Source organism: Staurois parvus, unplaced genomic scaffold (genome assembly GCF_062004578.1).
Source record: "Staurois parvus isolate SC_StPar_1 unplaced genomic scaffold, SC_StPar_1.0 ptg001869l, whole genome shotgun sequence".
Taxonomy (NCBI): Eukaryota; Metazoa; Chordata; class Amphibia; order Anura; family Ranidae; genus Staurois; species Staurois parvus.
Window position 1 is genome coordinate 733388 of NW_028319665.1, and position 15911 is coordinate 749298.

A 15911-nucleotide genomic window follows, 5' to 3' on the forward strand; every position below is an offset into this window, starting at 1 on the left:
CAGATTGGTTCCAGATGATAGGCAACAGTAACTCAAATAACCCCTTGTTACAACCAAGGTATTCAGAATACCATGTCTGAATGCACAGCACATCCAACCTTGAAGCAGATGGGCTACAGCAGCAGAAGACCACACCAGGTGCCACTCCTGTCAGCTAAGAACAGGAAACAAAGGCTACAATTTGCACAGGATCACCAAAATTGGACAAAAGAAGATTGGAAAAACGTTGCCTGGTCTGATGAGTCTGGATTTCAGCTGCAACATTCAGATGGTAAGGTCCGACTTTGGCGTAACCAACACGAAAGCATGGATCCATCCAGCCTTGTATCAGCGGTTCAGGTTGGTGGTGGTGATATGGTGTGGTGGATCCATCCTGCCTTGTATCAATGGTTCAGGCTGGTGGTGTCATGGTGTGGGGGATCCATCCTACCTCGCATCAGCGGTTCAGGTTGGTGGTGGTGATATGGAGTGGTGGATCTATCCTGCCTTGTATCAACGATTCATGGCTGGTGGTAGTGGTGGAATGGTGTGGTGGAATGGTGTGGTGGATCAAACCTGCCTTGTATCAATGGTTTAGACTGGTGGTGGTGTCATGGTGTGGGGGATCCATCCTGCCTTGTATCAATGGTTCAGGCTGGTGGTGGTGGTGTCATGGTGTGGGGGGATCCATCTTGTCTTGTATCAATGGTTCAGGCTGGTGGTGGTGGTGTCATGGTGTGGGGGATCCATCCTGCCTTGTATCAATGGTTCAGGCTGGTGGTGGTGGTGTCATGGTGTGGGGGGATCCATCCTGTCTTGTATCAATGGTTCAGGCTGGTGGTGGTGGTGTCATGGTGTGGGGGGATCCATCCTGTCTTGTATCAATGGTTCAGGCTGGTGGTGGTGGTGTCATGGTGTGGTGGATCCATCCTGCCTTGTAACAACGGCTCAGGCTGGTGGTGGTGGTGTCATGGTGTGGGGAATCCATCCTGCCTTGTATCAAGGGTTCAGGCTGGTGGTGGTGGTGTCATGGTGTGGTGGATCCATCCTGCCTTGTATCAACGGCTCAGGCTGGTGGTGGTGGTGTCATGGTGTGGTGGATCCATCCTGCCTTGTATCAACGGCTCAGGCTGGTGGTGGTGGTGTCATGGTGTGGTGGATCCATCCTGCCTTGTATCAATGGTTCAGGGTGGTGGTGTCATGGTGTGGGGGATTCATCCTGCCTTGTATCAATGGTTCAGGCTGGTGGTGGAGGTGTCATGGTGTGGGGGATCCATCCTGTCTTGTATCAATGGTTCAGGCTGGTGGTGGTGTCATGGTGTGGGGAATCCATCCTGCCTTGTATCAAGGGTTCAGGCTGGTGGTGGTGGTGTCATGGTGTGGGGGATCCATCCTGCCTTGTATCAACGGTTCATGGATGTGCAGCTGACAAATCTGCAGCAACTGCGTGATGCCATCATGTCAATATGGAGCAAAAATCTCTGAGGAACGTTTCCAACACCTTGTTGGATCTATGCCACCAAGAATGAACGCAACAGGGGGTCCAACCCGGGACTAGCGAGGTGGACCTAATAAAGTGGACGGAGAGTGTATTACCCTTTTGATTGTAGTCTAAGCCACACACATGTTTTTTATTTCTTTTCAACACTGGCCTTCCCTCCGTAGGGCTGTAAAGCTTTAACTGCGTGTTTTAGGAATACCCACCTCTGTGATGGTGTTGCACTGGTTGTTGCTTCTTTCTGTATTTTGTATCAGAGTTCCCAGCATCCCTCCTTACATCAGAGTCAGCAGAGTTCACCTCTACACTGCAAGGGGAAACTTTGCAGACTCTAAGATAAGGAGGAGTTCTGCGAACTCTGATGTAAGGTGGAACTCTGGTGAATAGAGAACTTCTTACATCAGAGTCTGCAGCATTCACCCTTACATCACAGTCCACAGAGTTCCCCTTTACACCAGAGTCTGCAGCATTCACCCTTACATCACAGTCCACAGAGTTCCCCTTTACACCAGAGTCTGCAGCATTCACCCTTACATCACAGTCCACAGAGTTCCCCTTTACACCAGAGTCTGCAGCATTCACCCTTACATCACAGTCCACAGTTCCCCTTTACATCGGGGTAAGCAGAATTCCCTCTTGCACTGTAAGGGGGAACCCTGCGGACTCTGATTTACTGTAAAGAAGAGAAACTCTGATGAAAAGGGGTCCCGCTGCAGAACATGTGAAAGGGTCCTGCTGTGGGACCATAATAAAGAGGGTAAAGAACCTTGGAATCAATGGGAAGGGCCCTGAACTTGGTTCAGGGGGGCCCTTCAAGGTTTCATGAAGGTTCTAGTTACACCTGAGGAGTGAGTGGGATAAGTAGGACTCAGGGCTGTTTTGGTTATTAGATGATGAACATACAATAGGTCAGCAAGCCTTACAAAAACAAAAAATACATATTTTTTAATTAGAATGCGTGACTAAATGAACTTAAAGTGGAACTGCACTGCATCCATTTAGTTCATTGTTCATGTTCAACGCAAACTCCCCCCATCCATCCTGAAAAATCATTTTGAAAACCACCTCCTGGCATTTCCGGCAGTGGTCATCTTGATTAAGGGCAGATGATTCATACAGCATTTACTTCCTGGAATCCATCTGCCCTTATCTCAGGCATAGGATGAGCTGACAACCCTCCCTCCCCTACTGAAGACTCCTGGGATGTATGACATCATTTGCCTAGGCATGGAAACCAGGAAGTTGCTGAAGAATGTAAAAAAAATGTAAAACAAGTAAATAGGATATATTTTCCTATCCATTTACTAATGATAGCTGCATAAAGAATGACAATAGTCCATGCGGTAAGTAAAAACTCAACGAGCGCTCAAAATAAGAAAGCAGCTATGCACCATAAAGGAACCATAAAACCTTCAAAAAGACATATAAAATATTTGTGCAAAATATATATAATCCTGATCGTATAGAACATAAATCCCATAAATATAATTGCAGTCTGTAATAAATATGAAAAAAAGCTCAAGGTGACTTCAATATTCCCAGTTTCATAAATCAGGAAAATCAATGAGAGGCAGGAAACAGATAAAATGCGCACTCACCAGATGCGCAAAGGTAGTGCGCAGTGTATAAATAAATGGAGGTCTGCCGGAATCCCTCTTAGGATGGTGTTGGAAACCCCAGGATAAATGGATATCATCAGGGTAGTAATTCAATTGGAGGAGCCTGCACGCCGTGACGTCAGGCCACTGGATCACGGAGGTCCGGCGGCCATTACTAGACACCAGCTGGTCAGTGCTCTCAGCAGCTTTATGCTGCAAAACTTTTTGCTACTATTTTGCATAATGTATGAATATACTCATTGATTTTACATTCCTACATTAAATATCTTGGTTAAAATACTACACTATGGGTATTTCCATTCTTGCTCTGCATTGAGCACTTAAATCCCCCAGAGCCCCCCCTGGTGACCTTCCCAGTACACTGAAGAGGCTGCACCCATGTCCTTAAAGGGGACCTCCAGTTGACTTACTACCCTGATCATATCCATTTATCCTAGGCTGTTTCCAACACCATCCTAAAAGGGATTCCCGGAAAACCTCCATTTATTTATACACTGCGTAATACGTTTGCGCATCTGGTGAGTGCGCATTTTATCTGTTTCCTGCCTGTCACTGAATGCTATCGATTTATGAAACTGGGAATATTGAAGTCACCTGGAGCTTTTATTTCATATTTATTACGGACTGCATTTATATTTATGGGATTTATGTTCTATACGCATCAGGATAATAGTCCATGTGGATGGAGAAAGCGACGTTCCGCTTTAACTTACCGGATTCATTTGTCTTGATCGTTCTCGTATGCAGAGGCAACGGCTTCATATTAATGTACAGGGTGGTGTTGATTCTATACTCCGAGAATGGCTGTAGATTGGTGAACGTCACATTTGTTTTATTATCCGAATTGCTACACGATGTGTCATTTTCCAGCATAGGATCACAGCAAGTAGTGAATCTCCAGCGCTTCGGACATTGCGGAGAACATTGGATTTGGAAGCTGATGCTTGTAGAGGCGACCCTCCAGTCTGTCATTGAGACCCCTGATCAAAAGGATAATAAAACTCTGAATCATTAATTGGGGGTTGAAAACCTTTGGAAAACCAAGCCCCTTGGTCTTTATTAAAGAATAAGTACACTTTAAACAAAGGGCGCTTATCATTTTTGAACCTTTTTGTGACCTAGAGCAACCCAACCCACCCGTCCCCTTCCCAGACGCTTACTTACCTAAATCTGATGGCTGCAGTTGTACTGTTTGTTTACATCCAGCGCTGCCAATCTTCAATGTTCCATAAACCTCTATGAGGGTTCCTCCAAATGCTGGACTGGATTGGAGATGGCCCCTGGAAGTCCATAGGGCCAGGACAGTGAGGACTTGCAGCAGTGGATGTAAACAAATACCCACCACAGCCGTCAGATTAGGTGGTAATCAACCCAAAAACATTTATTATATTGCAGCTTACCAGTTCTTACAGGGGGGGAAATAATGATTTGATTCCCTGCAGATTTTGTAGGTTTGCCCACTTACAGTGAAGGAAATGCGTATTCGCTCCCCGGCTGATGGTGAATGTTCGCCCCTCACACAGAAATGATCGGTCTAACAATGGAATGTTCGCCCCTCACACAGAAATGATCGGTCTAACAATGGAATGTTCGGTGTAACACTGAGAGACAAAATACAACAACAAATTCAGCAGAAATGCGTCTAACAAATGATGACTGATCTGCATGTTCATGAGGGAAAGAAGGATTTGATCCCCTTCACAAAACATGACTTAGTACTTGGTGGCCAATCCCTTGTTGGCCATCACAGAGGTCAGACGTTTCCTGGAGTTGGCCCCCAGGTTTGCACACATCTCAGGAGGGATTTTGGCCCACTCCTCTTGATAGATCCTCTCCAAGTCATTAAGGTTTGGTGGCTGACGTTTGGCAACTCGAACTTTCAGCTCCCTCCACAGATTTTCAATCGGATAAAGGTCTGGAGACTGGCTAGGCCACTCCAGGACCTTAATGTGCTTCTTCTTGAGCCGCTCCTTTGTTGCCTTGGCCGTGGGTTTTGGGTCATTGTCATGCTGGAACACCCATCCACAACCCATTTTCAATGCCCTGGCTGAGGGAAGAAGGTTCTCACCCAAGATTTGAGGGTACATTGCCCCGTCCATCGTCCCTTTGATGTGGTGCAGTTGTCCTGTCCCTTTAGCAGAAACCCCCCCCAAAGCAGAATGTTTCCACCACCATGTTTGACAGTTGGGATGGTGTTCTTGGGGTCATAGGCAGCATTCCTCCTCCTCCAAACACGACGAGTTGAGTTGATACCAAAGAGCTGGATTTTGGTCTCATCTGACCACAACACTTCCCACCAGTACTCCTCTGCATCATTCAGATGTTCAGTGGCAGAATTCAGACGGGCCTGGACATGGGCTTTCTTGAGCAGAGGGACCTTGCGGGCACTGCAGGATTTCAGTCCTTGTCGGTGTAGTGTGTTACGAATTGTTTTCTTGGTGACTGTGGTCCCAGCTGCCTGGAGATCATTGACAAGATCCTCACGTGTAGTTCTGGGATGATTCCTCACTGTTCTCCTGATCATTGACACTCCACGAGGTGAGATCTTGCATGGTGCACCAGACCTAGGGAGACTGACACTTGTTTTGTGTTTCTTCCATTTGTGAATGATTGCACCAACTGTTGTCACCTTCTCACCAAGCTGCTTGGCCACAGTTTGGTAGCCCAGTCCAGCCTTGTGTAGGTCTACCATCTTGTCCCTGACATCCTTGGACAGCTCTTTGGTCTTTGCCATGGTGGAGAGTTTGGAATCTGATGGTTTGATGGCTCCTGTGGACAGGTGTCTTTTATACAGGTAACACAATGAGATTAGCAGCACTCCCTTTAAGAGACTGCTTCTAATCTCAGCTTGTTACCTGTATGAGAGACACCTAGTAGCCAGAAATCCTGCTGAATGATAGGGGATCAAATCCTTCTTTCCCTCATGAACATGCAGATCCGTCATCATTTGTTAGAAGCATTTCTGCTGAATTTGTTGTTGTATTCTGTCTCTCTGTGTTACAATACACAGAACATTCGATGATTTTCAGACCGATCATTTCTTTGTGAGGGGCGAACATTCAACATCAGCAGGGGAGCAAATACGCATTTCCTTCACTGTACATAGAAATGAAGGTTCTATAATTTTTATCATAGGTGTATTTTAAATGATAGAGACAGAATATCAACCAAAAAAAAACCAGAAACAACACACGATATGAATGTTATAAATTGAGTTGCAGTTCAGTGCGTAAAAAAAGTATTTGATCCCCAAGCAAAACATGACTTAGCACTTGGTGGAGAAACCCTTGTTGGTGAGCACAGAGGTAAGACGTTCCTTGTAGTTGGTTCCCAGGTTTGCACACATCTCAGGAGGGATTTTGGTCCACTCTTCTTTACAGATCTTCTCTAAATCCTTACGGTTTCTTGGCTGTCCCTTGGCAACTCGAAGTTTCGGCTCCCTCCATTAATTTTCTATAGGATTAAGGTCTGGAGACTGGCTAGGCCACTCCATGACCATAATGTGTTTCTTCTTGAGCAACTCCTTTGTTGCCTTAGCCCCGTGTTTTTGGCCATTGTCATGCTGGAACACCCATCCATGATCCATCTTCAGTGTTCTGGCTGAGGGAAGAAGGTTCTCATCCAAGGTTTTACAATACCCCTCAATGCTCAAATGGTTTGTTTGGTGACTGTGGTCCCAACTGCCTTGAGATCATTCACAAGCTCCTCAAGTGTAATTCTGGGCTGATCCCTCACTTTTCTCATGATCATCCTTACCCTATGAGGCGAAATCTCGCATGGAGCTCCAGATCAAGGGTGATTGATAGTTATTTTGTATTTATTCCATATGCAAATAATCACTCCAACAGTTGTCTCCTTCTCACCAAGCTTCTTGCTGATGGTCTTGTAGCCCATTCCATCCTTGTGCAGGTCTACAATCTTATCCCTGACGTCCTTTGACAGCTCTTTGCCCGTGATGGTGAGGTTTGAATGGAAGAAAGAGATTCTGTGGACAGTTGTCTTTTCTACACGTAACGAGTTGTCTTCCATTGACAGGACTAATCTGTGTACCAAACGGACACATAGCCAGTCTGTGGGAGCCAGAATCATTGTTGGTTGGAAGGGGATCAAATACTTATTTAATTCACTGAACTGCAACTCCATGTATAACATTTGTAGCATGTGTTTCTTCTGGATGTTGGTTGATAACATTTTTGGTTGGCAACCAAAGAGTGGCTCAAGAAGAAGCACATTAAGACCATGGAGTGGCCTAGCCAGTCCCCAGACCTTAATCCTATAGAAAATGGAGGGAGCTGAAACTTCGAGTTGCCAAGGGACAGCCAACAAACCGTAAGGATTTAGAGAAGATCTCTAAAGAAGAGGGAACCAAAATCCCTCCTGAGATGTGTGCAAACCTGGGAACCAACTACAAGGAACGTCCTACCTCTGTGCTCGCCAACAACGGTTCCTCCACCAAGTTTTGAGTCATGTTTTGCTTGGGGATCAAATACTTATTTCACTCACTGAACTGCTACTCCATTTATAACATTTGTATTGTGTATTTTCTGGATTTTTTGTTGATATTCTGTCTCTATCATTTAAAATACACCTATGATAAAAATTATAGAGCCTTCGTTTCTTTGTGAGTGGGAAAACTTACAAAATCTGCAGGGAAACAAATCATTATTTTCCCCACTGTGGATGTGATGTCTGCTAGACATGTGCGGCATGTTACGAATCACAATTCGGACAAAATTTTAATTATTTGGAGATTCAAATGTATCCAAATTTGTGAACCACAATAGAAACAACTTTCAACTAATCTGAAATAAAATATAAGACAGAGTGAGTGCATCAGCACATCAAGGAATTCACAGGGGGAGGGACTGTCACGTGTAGCAAACTTTCAATGGACAGTGCTGTGCCTAATCCTTCATCCTTGTCCTGGGAGATCTTCAGAGCAGCCAGGAGGGCTGGTAGTGTCTGCAGGCTGTGGAGCCAGGAGGGCTGGTAGTGTCTGCAGGCTGTGGAGCCAGGAGGGTTGGGAGTGTCTGCAGGCAGTGGAGCCAGGAGGGCTGGTAGTGTCTGCAGGCTGTGGAGCCAGGAGGGCTGGTAGTGTCTGCAGGCTGTGGAGCCAGGAGGGTTGGGAGTGTCTGCAGGCTGTGGAGCCAGGAGGGTTGGGAGTGTCTGCAGGCTGTGGAGCCAGGAGGGCTGGTAGTGTCTGCAGGCTGTGGAGCCAGGAGGGCTGGTAGTGTCTGCAGGCTGTGGAGCCAGGACGGCTGGTAGTGTCTGCAGGCTGTGGAGCGAGGACGGCTGGTAGTGTCTGCAGGCTGTGGAGCCAGGAGGGCTGGTAGAGTCTGCAGGCTGTGGAGCCAGGAGGGCTGGTAGAGTCTGCAGGCTGTGGAGCCAGGAGGGCTGGTAGTGTCTGCAGGCTGTGGAGCCAGGAGGGCTGGTAGTGTCTGCAGGCTGTGGAGCCAGGAGGGCTGGTAGTGCCTGCAGGCTGTGAAGCTGGAGCAGTTCTATAGGTGAGAGGAGACATCTCTATATGTAGTTTGTAACACTCTAAGCTAACTTTCAGAGGGGCTGCGAAGGGGCCATTGTTACTGATCTGCAAAGACTGATGGCTTTCAAGGAAAAGAATAGCAGCCCTCACGAGGGTAGTGCTACACTCCACAAACAACAGGTCAGGAGAGCAGGAAATGGGTGCAGGGAGTAAACTACCCTGACCATGTGTCTCCTGGCCTCCACCATCCTTCTTGTGGAGAACCTCCTCCCATTGGCCTCTACGTAATGTCCCCTTCTAAATAGGTCGAAATTCTAGGTGTGTAGGCAGATGCAGGCTGCATTCTCCACCGCAGGGGGCGCTCATTCAGAATGGCAATGCAGCTGAAGAAGCAAGTCAGGAGAAACTGGGTTTTTCTGGGACAGGGTTTCAGTTGGCTACGCTGCATCCAGGTGACCCTGGTGGCCATCTTGAGTCACGCAGAGTCTTTTTAAGTCCCTGCCCCCGGGTTTTGACCCGCATTTTTGCAAGTGGCTAGTATAGGGAGAGGATGCCCTTCTGTCAGGGAGAGCCCTAGTGGTAGGGAGAGGTTCCAGAGGAGGAAAGAAAACTTAGGGCCTTCGTCTACAACTGCAAGCTCCCTTTCGAGGTGGACCAACCAGGTCACATTCCACTTCCCTTGACAGGCGCTGTCTCGGGCCTATTAACCGCTGACTCTCTGCTCCGACTGGTGTGAGTTCCCCGGTTGAGTATGCTCCCTGCTGGGTTGTTGTACTGTTTCACAAGTTCTACAATACATTGTTTGCTGCAAACCAGGACTCTGTGTGTTCTCTGCCGCCGCACCATGCCGTACCTACCAAACAGGTTGACCCTGATTGCCCCTTTTCTGCGTACCACAGGGCGAGCGTCATCTTGTATTGTACCTGGTATTTTCAGTGTATAATTTGGGAGGTCACAGAGTGAGTGCTGGACATTTTCTCACCTATACACTGTGGAGTGCGGTCCCATGTATCCCTGTTGCCAGATGTCACACATGTTATCTTCTCATATGATGGCCAAAATCCCTTCTCACACTTCACCTCTACAGATTCAGTCACATTGTAGTAGTCCTTGTCTACAAATACTGTGTCCACATTGCTGATATTTGGAAATTTACATTGTGCTGTATTGAAAGAAAGCAGTTAACGTTAGGTTAACAGTTGTACGGATAATTTGTTAGGACGAACCTCTTGGAGGGGAAAATAGAAAACTAAATGGTCAATTATTAAATGTATTTATTTCTATACAAATGAAGAGTTTTTCTGGTACAGCGGCACACTGGAATCATATTCAAGACACAAATGGGGACCATTTATAAAAATATTGTTGGGGAAATGTCACAAATATAAGCCCAGCTTTGATTAATTCTGACCATCTGTCAGGAAACAAATACAGCTAATGCTCATTTCTGTGCATCTAATTCTCATTTCCGTGCATCTAATTCTTATTTCTGTGCATCTAATTCTCATTTCCGTGCTTCTAATTCTCATTTCCGTGCTTCTAATTCTCATTTTCGTGCATCTAATTCTCATTTCTGTGCATCTAATTCTCATTTCCGTGCATCTAATGTACATTCCTGTGTACCAGCACACAGATGAGCTCAGGCTAGTATCCAGGGTGCACAGACATGAAGGCACATTTCTGGGCACCAGCGAGCATCGGCGTGCATATCCATGCGCATTGGCGCCAAGATGCCTGTTTAAAGGAGTCCCTGCTGTGTGCTGCTCGCTGAATGTTCTTCAGTTTCCCTGTGATCTGTGTTCCTGCTTTGCTGACTGATCTCCCGTTGGTGACCCGGCTTGTTCCTGACTTTGCTCTGTGGATTCTGGATACTGATCTCAGCTTTTCTCTTACTATTCTCTGCCTGCTTCCTTGGCCTGCTACTGGGCCTGCTTCCCTGGTACTGACCTTAGCCTGCTTCCTGACTACATTGCTGCCTCATCGTGTAGGACCCCGGCTCACTTTTACTACTTCTCTGAAGGTGGCAGTCGCCTGCCACCAAGCTATGGGCACCCGTGCTTCTTTGAGCCTTGTACCTTCGTCACCACATTTTGGGGTGCTCAGCCCAGAGCCACAAGGGAAGCCCTCTTGTCAACTTGGCCTCCAACCAAGGTATGTGACAAGGAGCTTCTGCCTTCTAGATGTCACCTTAGATGTGTCCTCCTCCTACATAGTTTATGTTTTCCCTTTTCTCAGCTGTCACCCCAGGTGTTTTCTGTCTGCCAGCTGTCATTTTGGGGTGTTGTGCCCCTCAGCTGTCACTTCTGGTGTTTCTGTCCCCAGCTGTCGTCTCAGGTGTTTCTGGACCCTCTGCTTTCACTTTAGGTGTTTCTGCCCCCCAGCTGTCACTTCATATGTTTCTGTCCCCAGCTGTCGTCTCAGCTGTTTCTGGACCCCCTTTGCTTTCACTTTCGGTGTCACCTCAGGTGTTTCTGCCCCCCTCTTGCTCTCATTTAGATGTTTCTGTCCCCCAGCTGTCACTTCATATGTTTCTGTCCCCAGCTGTCATCTCAGGTGTTTCTGGACCCCCTTTGCTTTCACTTTAGGTGTCACCTCAGTTGTTTCTGCCCCCCTCTTGCTTTCACTTTAGGTGTTTCTGCCCCCCAGCTATCACTTCATATGTTTCTGACCCCCAGCTGTCACCAAATTGTTTCCACCTCCCCACTGTCACCACAACAGGCTCCACAATAGGTATCCTCCTTTCAGCTATCACCTCAGGTGCTTCTGCCCTCCAGCTGGGAGTTTCTGCCCCTCAGCTCAGGTGTTCCCACCTTCCAGCTGTCCTCATAGTCAATCCCACAATACAGAGCACAAGATCTTTCCAGAATCATTAGGCAAGTTAGCAACTCTAATGTTCTCCTTACAGTCACCCTACAAAGCCAAGCAATACTCACTTTTAAGGCCCCTTCCACACCGGGCGAACTCTGCCAGGAGTCATCTTGCTCAATGGAGAAATCTGATCCCCGCTGAGCAAGTGGATGGCTGGTCCATGTCCGCTCCGCTTACACCTGACTGCCATCTGATCTGTTCCTCTAGATCAGTGGTCTCCAAACTGTGGCCCTGCAGGAGCGGATGTGGTCCCGTGCTTGTCTTTATCAGGCCCTTGGGGCACTATTCCACCCTCTGATACAAGGCACTATTCCTTCTAATGACACCAACAATAGGGTATAATTACTGTTAGTGATACCAACAATGGGGCACTATTCCTACCAATGACACCAATGATGGGCACTATTCCTTTCCCTGATACCAACAATGGGGCACTAATCCTTTCCCTGATCCCAATAATGGGGCACAATGTTTTCCCTTACTACTAGCAGTGGATCACTATTCCTCACCTTAATATAAATAACGAGGCAATGTTTATTCCATTGACGTCGGGGCATTTTCTTTGCACACTGGCCACAGTCCGGCCCCCTCAAAGTCTGAAGGACTGTAAACCGGCCCTTTGTTCAGAAAGTTTGGAGACCCCTGCTCTAGATGGATGGGGAACAGATCAATAGCCATCTGTTTTTAGCGGATAGGATTGGATGTAGGTGGGTGTAAATGGACACAAGTCCATTTACATCTGCCGCTCAATAGAGGATCATGGAGGGTTCAAGAGGGTCCGCCCAAAAACTGACAAGTAGATCAAACCAGTCTGCCCATGTGAAAGGGGCCTAATTGTTAGTTATGTTACAGTCACTTCCTCCAAACCTTGCTGTCAGTCATTGAAGTGCTTCTAAACACTGAAGGCTTTTTTAACCTCCATGTATCCTATGCATGGAGGTAAAAAAAACTTCTGTATGCAGCTCCCCCAGCCCCCCCTTATTCTCACCTGTACTCGATTTCGATCCAGAAATGTGCATGAGAGCAATGGCTCTCCTGGGTCTCTCTCTACTCAATGGCTGAGACACAGCAATTGGAGTCATTGGCTTCCACTGCTGTCAATCATAGCCAGTGAGGAGGACTGAGCCACACTTTGTGTTTTATACACACAGAGGCCGCATGGGAGCGAGCGCCCATGAGTGCCCCCAGATCAAGCGACTCACTCTGGGGTCACTAGGCAGGGAGGAGGAGCGAGGAGCGCCGACAGGGCTGCTCTGTGCAAAACCATCACACAGAGCAGGTAAGTGTATCATGTTTTGTTATTTTTAAAACAAAACATCTGAACCTTTAGTATCATTTTGTGTTCTATGTTTTATATTAAAGTGATACTAAAAGTAATACCCATGTTATAGGTGCAGCCTCCCCTCTGATGATGTGCCTATAGCACGAAAGGCCTAAGGAGGAGCTGTGCAGAGCGTGACGTCATTCCACCGCCGGAGCCACGAGGAGGCCCGGCGGCCATCACTACTAAGGGTCAGTACTGCTGCATATTTGTGTTATTACATTATTATATATATGCATACTGCCCTGTTACTGCCCTGTTACTTATATCAATAAAGCACTGATTTTTGGACATACTACACTATCTCTGGCATCTGTTTTCTGGGGCTCCTATTGGAGCTTTCATTCCCACAGAGAAAACACTTTTGCCATCCTGAGAGGAGATTCTTTTACAACACCTGGCTGACCTTAAGGGGACCCCTGGACCTATTCAAAGAGTCTGTGATGACCCACCATGAGGGAGATGCCTGGCTGCCTAACCTCTGATGCTCCCATTGCCTGTGATGCATAATCACACATGCGCATAAGCTATGCGTTTCCGGTGAGTGCGCATTTCTACTATTTGACAGAGTGGAGGCCGTGGGAATTCGCATCTATGCAGTGATTTACTGCGGATACCTATTTATTGACTTTTTTACTTGGTTAAGCACTCACTGTGGTTACCTATTTATTGACTTTTTCACCTGGTTAAGCGCTGCACTTCATTGTTTTAAGGTATGTATAATGTGTATGGGGTGTACAGGATGTATGGGATGTACGGGGATGTATGGGGTGTATGGGGATGTATGGGGTGTACGGGGATGTATGGGGTGTACGGGGATGTATGGGGAGTATGGGATGTATGAGATGTACGGGGATGTATGGGGTGTATGGGGAGTATGGGATGTATGGGATGTACGGGGTGTAAGCGGATGTATCGGATGTACGGGGTGCATGGGATGTACGGGATGTATGGGATGTACGGGGTGTAAGGGGATGTATGGGATGTACGTGGTGTACGTGGTGTAAGGTGTGTACGGGGATGTACGTGGTGTACAAGATATACGGGATGTACGGGGTGTATGAGATGTATGGGGTGTACGGGAATGTATGAGATATATGGGGTGTACAGTATGTACAAGGTGTAAGGTATGTACGGGAATGTTCAGGATGTATGGGGTGTACGGGGATGTATGGGGTGTACGGGATGTACAAGGTGTAAGGTGTGTACGGGAATGTATGGGGTGTACGGGATATACTGTATGGGATGTATGGGATGTACAGGATGTACAGGATGTATGGGGTGTACGGGATGTATGGGGTGTACGGGATATACTGTATGGGATGTGCAGGTTCCCAAAGGTGAACTTATCCTTTAATTGTATATGCATTGTTATTAGCTGGCTTTTGAAGTACCTTTTTCCAAGTGATATTGCAGTGGAGTGGGTGGACATTTACTCACCTATACATGGTAGTGGGTGATCCCAGCTAGCGCTATCTCCATCTGTCTTACATGTTATGGTCTGATATAATGGACGATATCCGGGCATACAATTCACCGTTAGATGTTTGTGCGTATTGTAGTATTTGTTGCCAGACGTAGTTATGTGTTGCGGCTTTTTACATTGTGCTGCATGACAAGAGAAAACCAAAATCAGCCGCTTTTCAAGTCTGCATGAATACTGCCCTCCAATCTGGTTGTGTTAGGCCTAAGAGGAGCGGCTTGACAAATGCTGCATCTCAGAGAACAGCTAATTAAAGCTTCCGCTGCAACCATTGGAGATCCTAGAGGAGCGTGATTTAGGGAAGAATATTCTAAGGGTTGGAGCAACATTCTAGCAATAGCAACCTGAAGGGAAACCAGTGGATCTAAAGTACCAAAGCTCTAATTACACAGAAAACCTACCAAACTATAGCTTCTATGAATGGAAAGTGACCTATGAATGGAGGATGGGTGGTTGTTTGAAAGGTCCACCTGTAAGCACGTGCTTACGGGGTGTCATTGAATGTATTTCTGCTTGTAACGGAACCGGACCCCGACTGCACTTGGCTATTTCCGTTAAACTCCCGCTTCCCTGTCCAAACACTAACCACGTACACCACCGCTGACCATACAAGACGAGACAACACCAGTCTTGAAGGAAACCAGGAAATAGACTACTTTATTTTACCAAAGATAGAAGATATATCCATTCAAGGGAACAATTCCCCCCTCCCTGCATAATGAAACAGGGCGGGGCAAACCACATCTAGAAACCAGAGACACATCAGCAGACACCCCCCACCAAGCCAATACACATAAACACATACATCCCATAATAGTTTGCTCCCAAGCAAGACACACAATAGAACAATGGGATGCAACCACATGGCATTAACAATGAACAACCCCCCCACCCCAATATTAGAACATTTCACCCTGTACCCCTAACAGGCACAGGGTGACTTACACATAAGAGGGATATGGGGAGCTGAGACAGGGGTCTCCCCACCCCTCCAAAGTGAGCTGTGTTCCATGGGCCCCCCACCCAAAGTCACTCCCGTCACACTGCTGTTTTATCCATTGCACTAGCTTTGGAGTTAGTTCAGGCTGCCTGGGATGGGAAAGGGTTAACTGTGTCTCAGATCTTTCCCGGGTTTTCTTGGGTCCTGCCCCTGTTGTCAGCTACATCAGTATTTCTCAACCTTTTTCCCCATCAAGGCATCCTTTCAAATATGGACGATCTTGAGGCACCCAATTCTAAAATGTGAAAAATGAAACTAATGCCTAACAGGACCCCAGCGCTGATAGAGAGGGGCGGGGTGTCAAACAAGGATGATGTGCCAATATTCTCCTTATTAGCCAATGACGTTAGCAGTTCTTAGGACATTGGCGGCTGCCCTGCACTGTGCCCAAGGTTGTAATGTTGCACAATGAAAATCTGTGGCTTTGTGTAACAACAAACAGGCTTGACCCACCCATTGTACACAATTTGTGGGTAATTTTCAGGCATTTTGCCAAGGCACCCCTGAAGAACCTAGAAGGCACCTTGGTTGAAAAAGACTGAGACACATAAATATAAGGGGAGGGCTCAGAGCTGAGAGCCCACACGTGGGATTACAGAGGAAGGTCTGCTGTGCCATGTAGTCCTGTTGGAGCCTGTGGCCACCCTAGTGGGTCACCCTG

General features: G+C 47.1%; 1 protein-coding gene across 1 annotated transcript in view; it reads right to left on the reverse strand.

Annotated features, from left to right (window-relative positions):
• The window catches only part of LOC149433985 (receptor-type tyrosine-protein phosphatase T-like), a 200383-nt gene that overhangs the window by 95084 nt on the left and 89388 nt on the right, over nt 1–15911 (reverse strand). Inside the window, exons 8-10 of the mRNA XM_089664251.1 lie at nt 14208–14375; nt 9561–9740; nt 3810–4076 (exon numbers count right to left, since the gene is read on the reverse strand). Of these exons, the coding sequence (XP_089520377.1) occupies nt 3810–4076; nt 9561–9740; nt 14208–14375 (615 nt within the window). The remainder of the gene's footprint in view (nt 1–3809; nt 4077–9560; nt 9741–14207; nt 14376–15911) is intronic.